General features: G+C 38.7%; 1 protein-coding gene and 1 pseudogene across 9 annotated transcripts in view; both read left to right on the forward strand.

The window, feature by feature from the left end:
• LOC120619218 (complement factor H-related protein 2-like) overlaps window positions 1-20,891 on the forward strand; it is a 71,973-nt gene that overhangs the window by 36,028 nt on the left and 15,054 nt on the right. For 4 of the 9 annotated variants that reach the window (XM_039883465.1, XM_039883462.1, XM_039883466.1 and 1 more), the window contains 11 exons: window positions 3,888-4,064; window positions 5,042-5,224; window positions 5,337-5,516; window positions 6,674-6,850; window positions 8,164-8,340; window positions 8,737-8,946; window positions 9,754-9,927; window positions 10,650-10,829; window positions 12,075-12,248; window positions 14,791-14,973; window positions 15,384-15,791. The exons of 1 other annotated variant lie outside the window; for it this stretch is intronic. In XM_039883465.1, coding sequence (XP_039739399.1) covers window positions 3,888-4,064; window positions 5,042-5,224; window positions 5,337-5,516; window positions 6,674-6,850; window positions 8,164-8,340; window positions 8,737-8,946; window positions 9,754-9,927; window positions 10,650-10,829; window positions 12,075-12,248; window positions 14,791-14,973; window positions 15,384-15,580 — 2,012 coding nt within the window. In that variant the 3' untranslated portion in view covers window positions 15,581-15,791. Of the gene's footprint in view, window positions 1-3,887; window positions 4,065-5,041; window positions 5,225-5,336; window positions 5,517-6,673; window positions 6,851-8,163; window positions 8,341-8,736; window positions 8,947-9,753; window positions 9,928-10,649; window positions 10,830-12,074; window positions 12,249-14,790; window positions 14,974-15,383; window positions 15,792-20,167; window positions 20,465-20,891 lie in introns of those variants that run through there. 4 more of the 9 variants (XM_039883463.1, XM_039883472.1, XM_039883464.1 and 1 more) reach the window with 4 other exon arrangements.
• On the forward strand, window positions 4,714-4,833 carry LOC120619336 (uncharacterized; annotated as a pseudogene).

Raw genomic sequence — 20,891 nt, forward strand, 5'->3', positions numbered from 1 at the left:
AGCGTTCCAACATGTAGATGTCAGACAGGAGACGAACAGGAGGCAAACAGAAAACAAGGGGAGGACTCAGAGAATCGGAAGGAAAAAGTCAGAATCAGTGTTGTCGTAGATGTGGAGAGAAAAGACTGATTAACGGAAAGGAAGTCTAAGAGCTGGGTTAGCAGGGAGTCCCGTGGGGTGAGCCCGGACGGGCTCTGGTTCTACTCCATGACTGGCTAAGCATGCATCGTAGGGCCACAGCTAAGCGCATCTGAAGCTCTGCTCACTCTTTCTCCTGTGTAAAATGTTTCACAATTTACAAATGTTCCGATATTTCAAATGAATGTTTGGTTATTCGACTAAATTCTCCATATAAAGTTCTTGCCACAGTACCTGTATCATCTCAAGGATACTGTAATCTAATCACATGATGATGATGATGATGATGATAGTTACAGTAGTGAATGCTTCTAATTCAGTTGCTATGTCAGTTAGAAGACTGCAAAAATATGGCAGTTTGGGCTACAGAGAAGCCGACAGTAGTGGTTCAGAAACAGTTTGGGATGGAGCAGTCAGAGCAGAACGTACACAGAACGTGCTAAAGACAGATGATTAGAAATCTAAAGCAGCGTATGGGCATAACCCTTTCAGGGAGCTGGCCGTGTCAGGAGCCACGATGTACAGAGTATTGCTAGAGGAATCTATGCACTGAAGGGAATCGTTTTTTGTTTGTTTGTTTTTAAAAAAAAAAAAAAAAAGATGGGAGACTTGATTGCCTGGAGAATGCCGAAGGAGACATGGGGAGCAGGGAAGCAGGCTGAGCACCTGAGGCGGGTCTCCTGGGAAGGCGGGCGGGAGAGGGAAGCAGAGCCTCCGTGGGAGAGCCACGCTTTGTGTCAACTTCCGGGGCTACTTCCGGCCTCCGGACACGAGAACGGAAGGCAAAAGGACGTGTGACATGACGGTGTGGAGAATCGGGACTGACCGCTTCCATTTTCCTTTGGAATCTGAGACAAACTCATGGGAGAGTGAGCGGTGTAAGGGAGAAGGGGGAGGAGAAACACGAGCTTGGTAGAAAAGGTTTGACACAGAGACTTCAGAGAGACCCACACAGACCCACTGCAGACCACTTTCAGACCCACTTCAGACCCACACACACACACACACCACACACCTGCCTGCCAGCCTGCCTGGTTTCTTGGCCTTTACCTGCACACACACCCCACCCACACCTGGACCAGCTGGACACGCACAGACCCACACCGGACACCACTGGACCCTCCTGAGACCACACCGGACCTGGACCAGCACCAGTTACACACACACACACACCTCCGCGCTGGACCTGCGCCTGGACTCCACACGCTCCACACACACACCTGGACACACACACACGTGCACACACACACACACCGGACCCGCGCAGACCCGCTGGACCACCTGGACACAGCCTGCCTGTGGCGTGCCACACACACCTGCACGTGCAGACACACCTGCCCACGGACACACACACACACGCACACGCACAGGGCGTTTATTATCGAGATGAGGTAGACACGCTGAGCAGTGACGAGGGCCCAGTTAAATGTGCTTCATTCTTACTGTCAACAAACACCTTTTGTGGGCTAGAAATAGGCTAAGGGAAAACAGGAAAAAATACAGAATTCTGCCTTACAAGAACTTTCATTCCAGTATGAAGACAAAATAATTAAACCAAACAATGAACCCGATGATAAAAATATTTAATATATTTTTAGATAATTGTGTTCAAGGAAACAAAAGAATCAGAGACTTAACAAATAGGAGGAGATCGAGGGTTCTGTTTCTTATAGGAAGGCATCTCTGCATAGAAAGTTCGAAAACCATTCTGTATAGAGAGAGGAGCGTGCGTAAGAGCGACATAGCAAAGAACTTGACCTATTTAAAAATATTTTGAGACCGTAAAGCTTGGAGTCTGAATTGGTGATGGAAGAGAGACAGATGACGTTCGAAGTGTCAGCAACAGTTGGATCATAAAGGGTTTGGATTTTATTCTAAGTGAAAATGAGTTTAAGATGACACCGAGTTTTCAGGGGCGAGGAATTAATTAGAGCTAGATCCGGTTTATACGAAGCCCGAAGCTTCTACCATTTTGAGCAGCCTCCTTTAAAAAAGAATGCAAAATAATGTATGATTCTCATGGCCTTTCCGATGTCACTATACATGACAGGAAAACGTGAAAGAGAGGGAGTTGGAGTGACACAGACAGACAGTAGAAACCGACGTGGCCAATGTGGCTGGCTTTCTGTTGAAAATTTCATAAAACGGATGACTCTGTGAACACATTGGTAGGGATGTGCCAGCACGAATAAGGTTTCCAAGAACTGAACAAATAAGAGTTTAGTGTTCGTTTCAAAGAACTCTCCTTAACCATGTAGGAGAAAATTGCACCTGATTGGCTGATATTTGAGTTTTTGTCAAATATCCCGGAAGTTCTCTTTTCTGGGGAGAGATTGCCAAGGAATTTCTATCATAAACCACTTCAGCCGAACAATGTTGCAGCAACTTTAAATAAATGCACACTTCAGTGTGAAACGTCCATGCTAACATTTCCGAGAATCAGTGTGGGGGTTCAGGATTGTGACTTTTGGATAAAGATAAATCTCTCTAATTCAGGGTATGCTCATCCAGACTCTTCTGTAAATCACATTTCTTAGTTATTATCTTTATGTAAATGTAACAGCCGGATAAAGCTAAAAGCCAAGATCCTTTTGTCGGTGGGGTTGGGGATAGGGAGTAGTTAAGGTGGCATTTTTCACAATATGATGAGACAAAGAATTCATATCAAATGAGCACATAATATCTAAACAGACACATACAAATGAGAGAATTGCTTTGTGGAATATTGGAATCGAATCTGAGGAGAGGAATTCCAGTGGCGTTCATTAGAGTGTGATCTCAACTAGCGACAAAGCTCAACATCGGAAGAAACAGAAAAGCAACGTTATCGAGTGATTTTTTGCGTGGCTTTACTTTAAAATAATAGTTAACTTATGTCCACTTCTGTGATTATGTGTTAATACTTCACTTTTAGATAGTATGAATTTTCTTTATGGTATAATTCTAATTGTTAATTTCCAGGTGTTAATTTTACACGGTAATTACCAAGATAGGAAGATTCCAAATCAGAAAAATGCATCTTTTGTTATAATCGAGCGATGTCATAAATTTCACAGTTTTTTATCAATCTTAAGGGGTAATTTTTCACATTTCTAATTTGAATCGGAATAATCGACCATTTAATAACAGCCAATAAAAATTATAGATATAATAAGAAGAGAGTGTTGTATATTATATAAATATTCAGGACACCTAGAATATGCCTACCTACGTGGTCTTGGACATATTTCTTTATTTTATTTTATGTTTCAGTTTGATTTATTCACATAAAATATTAATTCAGTGACTTAATGTTTATCAACTGAAATATATTAGAAATGCCTCTCTTGTATGTTCTGGTTCCTCAATTATATCAAAGAAAAATACCAGTTTTTATTTATGCAATGTGAAAATTGCATCATTAGTGTTTTTATAATATGAGAGAATAGTTTTATATTTTGATAATACAAAAAAATGCAACATTAAATTTTATAAATGTCAGTAATGAAATCAGAATCAGATACACTATCATAAGCAACTTGACTTTATAGATAAATTTTCGGGACACATATATAGCTATTCGATGAGTCCCATGTGAATTTAAAGGATGTATAAAACCTAATAGATAATGTTTTTCAAAGAAGAAGATTTATCTGATGCCTCACTGGATATGCAACACCTAGCACCTCACTCTTACATGACACATAGAAAATTCACTTTGGCAATGATGAATGATATATTCTCATTAAATTATTTGACCTGTTCTATAGAAAAAGAATGCGGAGTTCCCAATATAGAACAAGATGTAATTGCTGAGCCCAAGAAAATCAAATATAAGGTTGGAGACGTGTTGAAATTCTCCTGCAGAAACAGACTTAAAATTGTCGGAAGTGACTCAGTTCAGTGCTACCACTTTGGGTGGTCCCCTAGTCCTCCTACATGTAAAGGTGAGTATCCGAGAGTCGCTGAAACAAGAATTCGAATTTAAGTTATCACACTGGTTTCCTCGGTTCCTTGGCTTCCTGTGTGTCTGGTGCATTAAACCAGATATACCTGAGGACATGCATTTGGTACTAGACACCTCAGATTTCCTTACACAAGAAATTTATCTTCAGTGGCTTTTTGAAATATGTATTGGAAGGAACCATTGATACATATGTTGTGTCTATCGATGGACAGATGGCTTTGGTCATCCTTTTTTGCCTACCATTCTACCATTAAGATTGGAAATGTTGATCAGCATGGGCCTCACCTCACTGAGAGTGTCTAAACAATATTCATGCAACTTATGGTCAGTTCAACCACATGAATGACAATCGAAGTTAAAACATATCTATCAAATGCTCGCCTCCAATGATGGTATATTTTCAAAAGGTTTTGATAAAATGTTTCTGTGGAATATAAATGTCACTGTTAGTTGCACAACATATTCATTAATTGGTTTGCGTGTATTTTTAGAATACCTATAATACTGAACATGTTTTCTGGGCTGAAATATACTTCCCAAAAAAACGAGTTCATATAAATAATAAAACTGGGAGATAGAAATCAAGGATAAACACCATTCTTCCTCCTTGGTTTAAGGATGCTACAATAGTCTACGGCCACGCCACCCTGAACAAGCCCGATCCCATCTGATCTTGGAAGCTAAGCAGGGTCGGGCCTGGTTAGTACTTGGATGGGAGACCCCCCCTAGGAAGACAGGTGCTGTAGGCGTAAAAAATAAAGATAGAGGACTGTAAGCTGACAAGGTTCTTGCAATCTGTGAGGTCAACTAAAGGTTGCCTCTCCTAAAAATACAATGCTATAATAAGTTAGATAATAAATAACAAATTAATTAAAGGAAAAAATATCTTCATTTTACTGGATATTAAGTTGTAAATTAAAAAATTTCGCCATCAATTACGCAGTATTTCTACCACAGGGGAAGTCCAGTCTTGTGGCCCACGTCCTTCGCTCCTCAATGGGGAAGCTAAAAACACACCTAGAGAAGAATATGCACACGGCGAAGTGGTGGGCTATGTCTGCAATCCTCGGTTTCTGATGAAGGGTTCTAACCACATTCAGTGCGTTGATGGTCAATGGACAGACTTGCCCATCTGTGTTGGTAATGTATCCGAAAGCTTAATACTTAAACTTGAGTCAACACTGCATTTATATTCATATAATCACATGAATTGTATTTGAGAGATGAACATGTGTCTGTGACATTTTCACAGAGGAGGACAGTACGTGTGGCACTGTGCCAGAACTTGCCAATGGCTATGCGGTGTCATCTGCCCCTCCCTATCATCATGGAGAATCGGTAGAGTTCAACTGCACAGAAACATTTGTAATGATTGGACGCAGCTCAGTTACGTGTGTTAGGGGAATGTGGACCCAACTTCCTCAGTGTGTGGGTGAGAATACACTTTTCAATTTCACATTCAATAAAAATTCAATATTTGTATTGTAAAAAACTATATTTGCAACCATATTTTTTTGAAATTTACAGATATTCTTAAAAATGTTAGGTCATAAGTTACAGAGAAACATCTGTTGTTTGTTGTTCAATACGTGTCTACAGAGGAAAAACAGAAGCTAGCAATAGAATTTTGCAGATCTGTTCTGATATTAACATTGTTTATCTTTATATGTGTGAAACTAAATTTACTTATACATAAACATATGACCAAAATTTCTTCCTCAGTGTTTATTTTGTATCTCCCTCTAGCCTAGCTTTTCATTCTTCACGAGAGGTTTATTTTCTTAAAGAATTATTTAAAAAACACTACCTAGGACCTGACATTTCAGCAAACTAAAGAAGGATTTCCACCTGCATCGAATTTTTGAAACACGTAGCTATATGAAAAACCTTCTGTTGTCTACATGTAACTCATAGTGGAGCCAGCAAAGATTTATTATGGCATTACAATATGATGGGATTACAGGATGATCTGGTGCATAAACTAGCTTCTAAGTATTCTAGGAGTATCTATACAAAATAGCTCATGACTTAAACATCCGTCTTCTTCTTCTGTTTTTGGTGGTCATGCAAAAGTTCTGCTTAAATTTTCACATTCTGTATATTACATCTTAGATCAACTTTGATCTTTATCTTACATCAACTTTATTGAAAACATCATTAAACAGACAACTTCATATATTCTATTTCCACAGAGAATTGTTTTTATTTTAACATTTTAAGATTGTGGGTTAAATATAATGTAGAGAAACAAATGGGTGTGAACATTTGCACAATTTCCAATGGGACCAAGTTTAGTCATGTGATGACTCTTCACTACACAGATCATCCAGAAAGTGCACCTCTATGCTCTTCCGATCCCCAAAGGAAAAAATGTCTTTACGATGGATATTTTCTCTAAAATTTCAAGACGGCCTACGTCCATACGTAATAGCCCATCTCATGCCGTATGATCAGGAATGGCTTCGTCGGTGGAATTCATAGGCATACATTCTAATTTCATGATACTATTGACTCTATCGCTGGTATTTTTTGTAGTAGTTACTTGAATTCTTATAATTAGTGTTTTCAGGGAATATTTTTATTTTATAGCAACAGCTGAACTTGCGATGTGTAAATTTCCAAGATCAATTGTAATTGAGGCACACCTCTCCGATAAGATTAATTACGGCCATAATATGAATGTAAGTTACACATGTAAAGGAAAATCAAAACAAAAATATTCAGTCTGCATAAATGGAAGATGGGATCCCGAAATAACCTGCACAGGTAAGCTCTTGTGTATAACATTTTCAAAATTAATTAAGTCCTCTTTTCTCGTAAGAGGAGTCTCTTTGCGTCTTTAACTTTTTTTATCTCATCGTTACAAGTAATTTTAAAATCGGAAGGTAATTTAGAAAATGACCAAAACACTGTTTCTAAATATTAATTGTCATGTGCATTAGTCAGCTATAAAACAAACCACCCAGAAATGTGGTGGCCTTAAATTTACATCTGGACAGTAGGTATGCTGGTCACTGCTGGAACACCATCGCTTCTAATTTCTTATATTACAAATGTGCCTCTGCCTGTGCCTATAACTATTATGTATTTATCTAACTATCGATGAATGTGTCTGTCTCTGTAGGTATCAATCTACGGATGTATCTGTTGAGTCATCTATTTGTTTATCTCCATCTGTCTTGGAAATTCTGAGTCACGTTGTCACCACTGGTTCCAATAACACGGGGTTCACTCTCTTTTCCACTTTCCATAACTTTATTTCTCTTCTCCAACAGTAGGGCACCTTGGCTCACTTTCCTCGATGTTTTTAAAATTCCCAAGGGCCTAGAATATGCAGGAATGAATAATATGTCCAGGTGTAGAGTACACGTGTTTGTCGATATTTTCTTCTAGAAGCTTTATAGTTTTACATTTATATTTAGGTGTATCTGCCACGTTAAATTAATTTTGAGTATGGTGTAAAATAAGAGACAATGCTCTTTTTTGTATGTAGAGAGCCAGCAGTTCTAGCACTGTGGGTGGGAAAGACTGGAATGGAAATGAATCGACTGTGGAAATGATGACTTATTTTGGGCCCTCTATTCGTGCATTTATCGATGCTTCTCCCCACACATGGCCTTAATAATTATAGCTTTATAGTTAATCTCGAAATCTGGTATGTTTTCTCCAGTTACGTTCTTGTGAGGGTTTTCCTCTAATTGCAATGCATTTGATCATGGTTGTCTATAAGAAAAAATGTGATCTCCATCTTTATTCAGAGCCTGCTTTGGAGTGAGTGATTCAGGCAGAGCGTCCTAATATTCAAATTCATTATCATAGACTTTACATAAATAATGCAAGATGGGTCACAGAAAGAATAAAAGGAAGAATCTACAGAGAAGGCCTGGAGAATAGAAACCAAATGTGATATGTTAAGTGCTAAACAAGCTGAAAAGTATGACATATTTAAACATAGAACACGGCGCTATAATTTGATCTTTTAGAATCTGTTATTACTGACATTTTAATTTAGTGAACTGTCCTTTTATTACTTTTAACTTATGATTTTTCATCAAGGAATTTAATTTTAATACTTTTAGAAGTACAAAGATGTCCACCTCCACCTCGGATTCCCAGAGCTCGAAATATGACAACTACGGTGAATTATCAAGATGGAGACAAAATATCTATTCTTTGTCAAGAAAATGCTCTAATTCGGGGAGGAGAAGAAATCGTGTGCAAGAATGGGACATGGCAATCAGTCCCACACTGTGTCGGTCAGTAGCACGGAACTTGCCTTTTAACCTTCTCTCCAGGAGGTTCAGAGTCCTCTGTGCTTTCTCTGTTCCTGTTCCGCTCACCGTGAAACAGCAAGTCACGATCTAGGTCCACAGCTCAATCATAATTCTTCCACTCTGAGTGTGAAACGAACACAGACAAAAACTTTGGGTTACCGTGTAATTATCAGATACGGTTTTTGTTTATGCACATTTTACTCCTCAAGTGAACTAGGGAGACATGCATTCTTGCAAATTTCAGATACTTTTTAGTTTTCAAATCATTTAATTTGTTCAAGTTATCCTTGTTCCAATATGCGGAACAGTGTTCGATTTCATTTTTCGATTTAAACGTTATCTTTGTGATTGATCCTTTGATCTCTGTTCTACATCTAGAAAAATATCCATGTTCTCAACCACCTCACATAGAACATGGAACCGTTAATGTATCTAGATCTTCGGAAGAAAGGAATGGAACATCTGAACCCAAGCCTTATGCACATGGCACCAAATTAAGTTACATCTGTGAAGATGGTTTCCGGCTATCTGAAGAAGATGGTATAACATGCAACATGGGAAAATGGAGTTCTCCGCCTCAGTGTGTAGGTAAGGACCCCAGGCAAACTAGAATTCTGTTTTTGGTACAATTCATTCAAGTAGTCAATCGTCATCAAAGTCATGACACGTAACCCTTTAGATTTCTAAATATATAAAACCATTTATGTGTATGCAGTAATGTAGCATTCACATATTACATATTTACCAAACAATTTTTGCATAATCAAATCGAGCCTATTCGTGCTAATTTCATTGGTCCAATGAAATCACTTAATTCTGGCATTTTGGGGATACTAAAACTGAGTGTACAGTTAAATTAAATCAACCTGTTCACATAGGTACACCAGCGGGTATTCCTCCGTATCTGTAGTAGATGCTCTGCCACTAGGTTTTTAAACGCCTATGTTCTTCTTCCAGTATCCGTTCTGATTTCTTATAAAATCTGGTACTCTTCTTAAGATGATTAATTCTGAATGTGTTTCCTTTTATTATCCATGATTGCTTATAGAAGCATTGCTAGCTCCATTCATGAAGATATTGACATTTTTAGTTTCAAGTTCTTGGTCAGGTTGATGTGGACACACACCACACGGTGGCTTTAGGAAGCTTTTGTGTTCCTTCTCTGTTGTGTGATGCTGGCTTCTGTGCGATCATTTTGTTTCAAATAAAAGTACCAAATATGACAATTGGTACATAAAATCAGTTTCAAAGTTATTGAAGTATACTGTTTTTCTTTCTTTCTTTCTTTCTTTCTTTCTTTCTTTCTTTCTTTCTTTCTTTCTTTCTTTCTTTCTTTCTTTCTTTTCTTTTCTCTCTCTCTCTCTCTCTCTCTCTCTCTCTCTCTTTATTTTTTAGGACTTCCTTGCGGACCACCACCTTCAATTTCAAATGGCTCTGTACCTAATCATATCAGCAGTTATGAATTTGGAGAAGTAGCTGAGTACCGCTGTTTCACAGGTTTTGACATGGAAGGACCTGCATCTATAAAATGCTTGGGAGGAAAATGGTCCCATCCACCAGACTGCACAAGTACAGTGTATTCAATTCTATTCTAAGGCTGACAGATATCTTTAATTCCGAGCGTTACTGATACAAATAGGAAACTAAGTGGTAATTTGAGAATTCAACAAAGTATCTCTGGAATGTTCTGGATTCTGGTAGAGAATCGATAGCCCTAATAATAAGAAAAGTTTGGCAACATGAGCAAGATTATTTTATTTTGCCTCCCGGAGACGAATTATTTCATTTCGACGTCAGCTTGTCTGTCTGTACTTTCGACGTGCTCAGATGCACATTCTCAGACTTTTTCTCTCTGATTCTCTATCGCAGTTGGCCCACGCTCATCGGTGTCATCACCATTCAATTTACTCTTAGTTTATCTCCTTATAAAGATATAATTTTCTAATATATTTGGCATAATTATGGAAATAGATTTTTGACAAGCAAAAATTAGAAATACGTAGATAATATCGGTAGACTCTATGGGCAAATAGGAATGTGAATATGAGAAGTTTGGTCTCAAGCATCACCTGTGTCCATATCTCTTCAGATTTTAATATCACCATTCCCGTGTTATGCTTTCAAGAAATGTAGATTCAGTCAATTTAATTAAGTCAAGACTGCTAGTTGTAAGAAAAATATTGTACAGTAGCATCATGGTTTGATATGTACCTATTACTCTAGGATGAGATATTGGCCATTATGTATCTTTAAATATTTATTGAACAAATGCATAATATTTTTCCTTTCAGAAGCAGTATGTCCTGCCCCGCCCAGTTTCGACAAAGCCATCCGTGTAGGTCCGCAGAGGAAGAGGTCGTATAAGTCAGGAGAAGAAGTGATTTATAGATGTGAGCAATATTACCAAATGGAAGGACCCAAAACTATACAGTGTCTTAAGGGAAGATGGATAGGAAGGCCAACATGCAGAGGTACTTGGATGAAATTTCAAAATGTATTTATAAAGACATCTTAAGTACTATAACAAAATGGCCTCCAGCGTCATGAAGAAATGGATTATGCCTTAGGCCGGGTCAACAAGGTGTCCGCAATCACGTGAGACGTGGAACGTGGACCGGGTGGTGAACACAGGGCCCCGTGGTTCTCAAACTGTGGCCCGGGCAAGAGCAGCATCAGCATCTTGTGGGAAGTCGTTTCAGATGCAAATGCAAATTCCAGACTCAGAGTCAGAAACTCCGGGTTCGCGACCCTGGTTTAACAATTCCCAGGGGATTCTACGCACCCTTCAGTTTGGGAACCATAGCGATCGCCTGTGATCTTTCAGAGCCACCCGACTCTTATACGCTGCTCTTCGTAGTGTCACGTGGGCCCCCCCAAATCATTGAAGAGTGTCTTTACATGTCACGCCTTGATTTAACTTTGATTTTTCCACGACTCCTTTTGTGCGGTTCTTATGTCATCTTCCTCCTTCAACTACGGTATTCTGAGTACGTTAACTGTTTCTCGTTTTAACTCGTAATAGTTTTTAATAATTTTATTAAGTGGATTGCGGTGACATTGTTTAGTAAAATTGTACAATCCAATAATACATCCTCTGGATATTGCACCGCGTGTTCACGCCCCAAATCAAATCTCCTTCTGTCACCATATGTTTGAGCCCCTTGACCCTATCTGCCTCCCCCCACACCCTCCTTCCCTCTGGTCACCATTAAACTGTTGTCTGTCTATGAGGTTTTGTTTCTTGACTTATTCTCTGAGGAAGTGTCTACTTTTGTGGTTATTTTTTAAGGGCCTAATATTACGTTTCGTAAAAGAAGTGAAAAAGAAATTCTGATGTCAAATAATCTCTTTGCTATGAGTTTCTCGTGGTTTATAAATTCATTTTGACTTTATGTAATTTATAATATTTATTTTACTAAACTCGAAAGGAAAACCATCCAGAAAAATCATCCTTTTCATTGACCTAACAAATATCTATTAACCTTTTAGAGAGGAGAGGAGAAAGATTTAAGGTATCAAAGTTTAAATCTTACAAAAATTATCGATTTATGTCCTGTTTTAAATCTTACCTATACATTTATGAAAATTAGCAGTCTTTCATGACAGATTAACTATTGGATTTTGAATCTTTCTGGAAATATATTTGAAATCTCTTTTGTTGATTTACTACTCAAAACAATCATTTGTTACAGATCCATTTTCTTTTTTCTATTCAGATGCTTCCTGTACGAATCCGCCCACAGTGGAAAATGCTAACATACTATACAAGAAGGCCAGGTATCTACATGGTAACACAGTACGTTATGAATGCATCAAGTCCTTGCAACTATTTGGGGATGTAGAAGTGACATGTTTAAATGGAACATGGACAGAACCACCTCAGTGCAAAGGTACAGTATCTCATCCCTGCCCCCAATTCGAGAATATATCTTAGGGCCAAAATATGTTGATATAAAAACATAGTGAAGTAGTTCCCATGGAATGAAATATTTTAATGCAAATGAAATGGTGGTTCTTAAATCCGATTCTTTTTGGGGACTGAATCGGTAATATGATACATTTATTTAAGAAGACTCTCACCGGATTAGAAAAAGAGTTGCAATCATGGAAAATCCTCCACCTAAAGTATTAAAACAAAACAAAACAAAACAAAACTCAGTGTTTCCTGAGGAAGAAATGTGCTAAAGACCCTTCAGACTGTGTTGTTGCCAGACCAGTGGAGCTCCAGTTTGGGATGCGGACGAGACAGCGGGTGTGAGTGACAGACGGGGTTGACCCGGGTTTCCTGTGCCTGTGGCTTCACCTTAAAGGCACGACACCGGCTGAGCTCACCCAGGCAATTCCTGCAGGGAAAAAATCAGCCTGTGAACTTGTTCACAGGACGCTTTTCATTCAGGGTTTAGAAAACCTCCAAAGGAGAGGTTTTATCAGCCCCCTCTTGGTTTTCTAATAGACTTTGGCCTGGTGTGTGCTTTCCACAAGCTTTTCTTTCAAATCCACCTGCATTTTCAAGTTTGAAGCCAGTGCTGGGGTCTTGTTTGTGTGTCCGCCCAGTTATTTTCAGTCTTTTTCACTGGCATCTTTAAGCCTCTTACGTTTAGAATCATGATCGGTATGTTGGGCCCAGGTCAGCCATTTTCTGAGTTGTTTTGTGCCTGTTGGCTCTGATTCTCACTCCCGCAAGATGGATGTGTGTGGGCTGTCACTCCCCACTTCAAGCGACATGTGCAAACTTTACTTCTTCTTAGGCCCGCATACTCTCCCCACATTTGAAACAGAAATATCTTAAGTATTTCCCCTCTCTATTTTAACACATGTCACAGGATTTCATTTTGCACCAATTCGTTAGAAAAAAGGCGCTCTTACTACATTTACCCCTCTTCATATCAAGTCCATTCTTTTCTCTTTCTTCCTAAAGGCGGAGCCGTCCTTCTGCCATTGATTCCTTTCGATTCGAAGGTTCCTTGAGCAATTCTTTAAGGGTAGGTCCGGGGGACATAAATTCTCCCTGTTTTCCTTCTTCTGAGAATAACCATTTCTCATTTTAATTCTAAAGGACAGTGTCACTGGATATGGAATTTGGGGTTGACAGTTATTTTCTCCAGAACTTGAACAACGTTGTCTCTCTCTCTGGTTGCATAGAGTATCGTATAATTTCTATGTAGCTGCTTTGGAGACTTTTTCCTTTTTCTTCAGTTTTCACCATTTGGATTATGATATATCTTGACATGAATTTCTCTGCTTTGATCTTGTTTGAGCTCCCCTCACCCCATGCAACCCCTCCCCTTTTAAAAAAATATATGAGTTTATTCCTCATATGCAATTTGGGAAATTTTCAGCTATTACTTTTGGATTTTTTTTTTTCATCTTTTACTTCTTTCTTTTCGCTTTCTAGGTCTCAAATTTGGCCTTCTTCCCATGGCTCCCTGAAACTCTGTTTATTCAGTTTTTTGTTTTTGTCTATTTTCCAAGTGAGTAATTTATGTCATTCTAACTTAAGCTTATAGGATTAAGGGCAGAGGCGTCTTATTCCCTGAGGGTGATGGCCTACCTGGAGGTCGAGGCCCCTGACCGGCAGCCGCTGATCAAGGAGGAGGAACGCTGGTCTTAGGCTTCTTCCATGGTGTTTTTCTAGAGCGAGTGGAGTATGGCACAAAATTGTTTCTTTCTTGAAGAGACTGTTCCTTTTCTGGACATTTGCCTACAGCAATTAGGCTCTTCTTGGGACTTTATCTTTTCATAAACTCGGTATCATTTCTGAGTTTCATTCTTTGTACCCAGTGATATGTACAAGGCCAAATGAAACAAACAACTCACTCAGTGTATTTCCTCGAATCTCAAGGTCTATAACCAGATCGACTTCTTTTCTGCATCTTTCGCAATCTCTTCTGTTGTTTTTTATGATATGTTCAGAATTTTGAGTTATACGTGGCAGAAGGAATAAGCAGAAATGTTCCTTCCTCGTCTTGTCCAGAATAGGAAGTTAGAAAATCTGTTTCACAATATAGAAATTTGTGATATTTTAATTTTATGGAGGGAGTTGTTTTTTCTTTTGTAATAAAAATGAAAACTCAAAAAAACATGGCTGGAGACCCGATAGACCCTGTAGTACATGTAGGTGAGAACAAGAATCTTCCTTTGTTTATCTCTGCCATCTACCAGTCCGGCACACACTCATTAAGAAAACCATTTTGATTAACACTGGAATACTGCAAAGCAGACGTATTTGTTTCTGTTTTATAGATGCCTTCAGATTTGGTGAGAAAGGTCTTAGTGTTTGACTCTCAATTTAAGAGATTAAAATTTCTTCCATTAACATTTTGTCAGAAAACCAAAGTCTTAATATTACATATTGTGCTATGTTTTTATTTGTTTTACTTTAACCTGTGTCCTTCTGTGATCTCTCTACAAATCAAATAACATGTTTTTTAGACTCTGCAGGAAAATGTGGGCCCGCACCATCTATTGACAATGGAGATATCACCACATTCTCGGTGGCGGAGTACCCTCCGGGGTCGTCCGTTGAGTACCAGTGCCAGAACTTGTATGAGCTTCGGGGAAACAAGAAAATCACATGTACAAATGGACGGTGGTCAGAACCACCAAAATGCATAGGTAAGGACGTTAACATTTTCATGGATCCTGGGAAAATCAGTGTAATGACTGTGATGTTTTGCATTCTATCGAATGCTTGACTACCAAGCAGTAATATATGAGGAGATGTCATTTGAAAGATTCTTAACAAGCAACAACAGCAACCAAAGATTTTTTCGTGAAAGCTTTCAGATGATCACTGACATTAGGAATCTTTGATTATCACACATTAAACACAGTTCCTCATTTTTACATCATGAAGAGTGTAGAATGACTTAAATGCACATGATGGATAATCACTGAGTTGTTTTGGAAAAGGTTCTGAGACTGAAATTTTGGACACATAGAAGAGTCTATGTGAAAGTGTGAAATTCTGTGGAAAATATTTGTATACGACTTAATGTTTTATGTTCTTTTTTTTTTACCTTCAGATGCATGTGTAATATCACAAGAAATGATGGAATTACATAAGATACAGTTAAGATGGGAAGATAAGAAAAAGTATTATTCTAAAACAGATGATACTGTTGAATTTATGTGTAAATATGGATTTCGTGAAGTATCACCTCCTCATGCATTTCGAGTCACCTGTCGTGAAGGGAAAATGGAGTATCCCACTTGTGCATAGTGAAAATGCGGCCATAAAATTACCATATGCACATTCGTTTAGAGCTTTGAAGTCAATTCTTCTCAATTTATATTTTTTAAGCATTGAAAAATCAGACTTTTTAGTCGTGAATCAGAGTCCGTGTGAAACATTATGTAGAAGATGTGATTATAATCTGAGAGACTGAGAAATCACTCTTACAAGCATCTCATTAAAACCTGACAGACCATAATGCTGTGTGTTTTATTCATGAATCATCTATGGCCAGCAATTAGATACAATCTGTTTCATGCCCGTCTCCATCTACCATTCTCCTGACTCTCTCAAAGCTTCCCCATAACTTCTGACATGCTCTGACGCTCTGATTTCAGAGGAAATAAAAAAAAATGTTTGTCTGCATCTTCAAAATAATATCACTTACAAGCACGTAAAAGCCAAACTACGTCAAACGTATGTGAGCCATACGATGTGAGAGCTTATTACTTAGTTTTGGTTATCTCTCAGTAGCTAACTGTACCCCCAAAACGATGAAATGCATCATCTACAAGACGTCTACATAGCACACATCATAATTCAAAGAATTTATAAGGAGGAATTGGAATCTAATTGGGTGCATAATTATTATGACACTGATCAAAATACAACATCATGTATAAGCACACACACGTCCACAATATGCTTTGAACACTGAATAAACGTTTATAGAACAGAGTTTGGCAGAAAGTACAATAAAACACTTACCGGAACTAGATTTGAATTTAGAGCTAATTGGGGTAAGAGTTTGCATCGAATTCTTTTGTATTTACTTAGGTCGTCCCATTTTCCTGTCGTTAACGTGTATCGCCTTTGAACTGTGCTATAAAAAAAATACGTACAGAGTTAAGACAATACACGTCAGAACTCTAAAGAACCCTTTCATGATGATGTTCATATGCAGTAGTGTTTTTATGATGATGTCGGTCAAAAGGGTTTTGGAAACATTCAAACGCAAGTCTGAAATGTGATTTTTATGCTTGTACGTTTCAAACACACAATACAAATCGGTCGATTTAATTTCTACAAAAACATGAAAAGTTGATGATGAAAATAAATATATAAATAATTCAGCTAAAAATTTAAAGTGAGACCTTGTTACTTCGTATCAAATCGAATCAGGTGACATTCTTAGAAAGAGAAACCTGGCTGTCACCAAAAGCCAGTCCATGTAAATCTGAATCGGTGGGGACAGCCAGTTTTCTCACATATGGAGGAACAGTGTTATAACTGGCAAGTTTCTTTGCTATTAATGTTAACATTTGCGTATTGACTATCTTTCTAAAACTTTTCACCGCATCGTTGTGGCATCTATGATACTTGCCTATGATCAATTATATTGTTGGCTGCAAAAGAGTTATTTGTAAGATAAATTCTATCATTGTTCTGCACGTGTCGACTAATTCTTGCGTAAAGACGAGTGGCAGTTTACCAACTCTGCTTAAAGTTTCACCTAAAAAGATTTGGTAAATACTTCTTTTTGTCCTTTAATTTCTAATTTTTGAAGTAGAGACTTGTAAGTGACTATCCATGATGGCTTTCAAGAGTTTTTTCTCTCTATTTTTCAACTTGTGTGTGTATCAGCATGGATTCATGAATTTTTATTTCTTCAATTTGTCACGATCCGTTTCATTCATGATTCTATTAGAAGGTCAAGGGACCTCAAATTTGACTTCTCGAAGGTGGGTGCCTCTTGCAACTGGCTTCTCATTGCTCCTGAGATCTGCCCACTGGTCTCTGAGCATTTCTCTCCCCTTGGGCACAGCTCGATATTCCAGACTCACCGAGCGCTTCTCCTGCCCAACACCCACACCCGTACATCTTGCCAAGAATGTCCGATGTTTTCAAAAGAAATCAGAGAACAGTGTTGAGAACCCAAGAATTGCGTGCTGTTGCTGCTCGATGGGAGTGTTCAGTAGTGTTGAAATGTTTCTACTTCCAGGGTCTTTTGGTGTCAGATCTTTGAAATAGAAACGAAATTTAAAATTCATTAGCTCCTATCAGATGTGACAGTTCGAGTTTAATAATGCAGGGTTGAAAAAACAGCGCGGTACGTTTTCCCTTTTCTCTCGACTTCTAAAATCTCATATTTCAATTTTCATGAAGATGACCTGGAAAGTATAATGCACACACCACTATTTGCAGCCGAAGTCCTGCATGAAGGCTACGATGCCTTCGCATTTATTTTGTTCCCGGCTGTTGGACACTGGGACCAAAGCACACTCCTCCAAAGTGACTTGAAATCATTTGTATCTCTGGTTGGCTTGCTTACCATTAAATTAATAGAGTTTTACTTTTAGGTGCATTGGTATCTTTTTCAATTTTAGATTTTGCTGCTGCTCCCACTTCTAATCTAATCTGTTAAAAAGTGAAGAACACAAACATGTTTTAAATGTCCAAGTGATATGAGAAGGGACCATGCAGGTCCCTTATATCATACTGTTCCCTCGTTTCATAAAGTTATAATTTCATTAGCTGCCGACATTCCTCTAGCGTTCATTCGTCTGTGTTGTATAGAGAGGGAAGGTTATTTTACATGTTTATCCACACCTTGCTGTTTTCATTTTAGGACGTGTCTCACTGAGACCATTCTGGTATTTTACTAATACGGTAATGAACGACATGGTGAATATGCTTATGTGAACATATTGTCAGCATAAAATGCTAGAAGTGAAATGAATGGACATCAGGCAGTTTCACAGCTATTTCTACTTCTCTTTCCTAGGGGTCTGTAGGTAATTCTGTACTATTCTAAAGGACCTGCTTTTCCTTGGTCTTGCCAACTGCGGGAGTTGTCAACCTTTTAGATCTGTTTCCTGTTTGGTAAATAATAAATGTTACCTCTGTGTAATTTCAATGTATATCTTTTATGATAAATGTGCTGATTTGCATTTAAGATACCTAAGGACCGTTTGTTTTGGATTTCTTTTCTCTTAATATTCTGATTGAAATAGTAGCCTCACTTCTCTTGTTACTGTCTTTGTTTAGGAATAATAAGATTATCACTTTGCAATTCACATTTCTGTGATATGAATTAAACCTGCTTTCCGAGATGTCATTTGGCTTTCGAGTTCGCGTTAATTTTTCTAGGCAGGAAATTTAATTGTGCGCTCTTAAAACTATTACTCATTGCCATTCACTCAGATTCTGAGTTGTAGTTTTAAATGTTCTGTTCTTAACAAATGAACTCACAGCTTTTTAAATTATTATTAGTAAATGCGTTGGGGTGACATTGGTTAATAACATGACCTAGGTTTCAAGCGTACAATTCAACAATACGTCACCTGTGTATTGCATTGCGTGATCATCACCCGAAGTCTCCCCTTCCGTCACCATTTATTTGACCCCCTCGATCCTTCTCTGCCTTCTCCCCAAACCCTCTTTCCCTCTGCTAACCGTTAAACTGTTGTCTGTCTATGAGTTTTTGTTTGTTTGGTTCGTTCGTTTGTTGTTTTCAGTTTTATATGCCATATATGGGTGAATTCATATGGTTGTCAACTGTTTCTGACTTATTTCACTCAGCAAGACAATCTCAAGATCCATCCATGTCGTCGCAAACGGCAGTATTTCATCTTGTGGCTATTATTCCATTGTACATATGTGCCACATCTATGGAACACACTATAGAGATTCCTCAAAAAATGAAGGATAGAAGGACTATATGACCCAGCAATTCTTCTTCTGGGTATGTACCCCCAACATTTCAAAACGTTTCCCCATTTGTTTTGTACTGAATGCATGGAGTTTCTTTTCCGACTTGGAGAGCTCTGAAAAGCAAGAGGGCATGGGAGTATGGACATCTTCTCTCTTTCTGAATGAGTCTCCAGTTGAGTAGCAGTATTTATGAAATACGTCGTCTTTTTCCTAGTCCTTTGAAATGTGATGTTATTCGTAGAACCATTGCTTTGTGCACGTGACTACAGATTTCCATACTTTCTCGTCTTATCCGCTTTCTACCTGTCCACTCTTATGCCAGCACCAACTGTGCCATTCATCGTAAAGGCTTCTTAGCTATAACATGCAGCGGGCCTAGCCGTCATTAAGCGTTTCTTTGTTTTTTGAAGAAGCTTTTGTGGCGATTGTTCTTTATGTCTAGGAACTTTAGAAAGAACTCGTCTAACTCCGCAGTCCGAGCTGTAGGCATGTGCATTGCTCACTCTGAAAGGCACCGGTGGTCTGTATTTCAGACTATTCTAGAAACAGGAAACTAATCGGCCTTTCTGGCAAAAGTTACGTCAGACTTGCTGAAAGACGAAGGGTCGAAAACTCCACAGGTCATGGGGGACACACGAGGCATCCTCGGCAGCTACCCAGGCCTGCACTGCGTCTCCCGGGTGCTGCCTGACGAACAAGGAAAGAAAGCCCTGCCTCAGAGTCAGGGAGCCATCTTGGACTCTTTCCTGCAAGTGAGTCACGTGCAGCCCTTAAAGGTTTACTGTCCTGTGGAGAAATAGCTTTTGGCCTGGCACTGGGCCTGAGCCTAGACTCAAGCCAGGGTTTCCTTTTGTTTACCCAGATCCAAGTGTTCCCTCACCATTTTCTGGGAAACACTCTCTCCCCTCTGAGTCCCATCGGCGCGTGAGGCAGGGGATCTGCGTGTGCGTGTGTGTTTCTGGACTCCCTCCTCCCCAGGGATCTGTGTTTCTTTGTGACGGTCCCACGTTGTCATGAATGGAGTATCTTCGTCACAAATCTAGATCTCTGGGATTACAGATCGTCCCAATTGTTCCTTTCGAAGACCGCCCTGGCCATTTGTACAGGACTTTGTGAAGCACGTAGTCAATTACTTTGGTCGAGTAAAAGAATTTTTGGCGGTCACGTTCAAAGCATAGATTAATTGAGGAGACGTGACATGTTTATGATGGTATGATGGTAAGTCTTCCAAACCACAAACATCATGGACTTCTTTTATTTGTCTTGTAAGATTTTTCTCAGTAACGTCTTGCAGATAGCTTATAAATATTTATAGGTATCTTACAAATATTTCGTCCAATGTATTCCTTAATAATTTAATTTTTAAAATATTTTTAAAAGCTTGTGTTCTTTTTACATGTTCCTTATCCAATGTCTGTTCTAGTATAAAAAAAAGTCTTTTTCTATTAGTTCTAGTTGCTCTACGACGCAGGGTCCTTAATAATGTTCTAAATCGCACGTTCACATTTTACTCTTTCTTTACAACTTTTGTGCCTTTTCCCCCCGTGCTCTTGGTGAACTCCTTATCACCTGGATTGATTTTCTTTATTATTATGAAACACTCTTCATTCATTTCCGGTAACTCTCTTGAATTTCACTTTAACAA

Source organism: Pteropus medius, unplaced genomic scaffold, assembly GCF_902729225.1.
Source record: "Pteropus medius unplaced genomic scaffold, Ma_sr-lr_union100, whole genome shotgun sequence".
Classification (NCBI taxonomy): Eukaryota; Metazoa; Chordata; class Mammalia; order Chiroptera; family Pteropodidae; genus Pteropus; species Pteropus medius.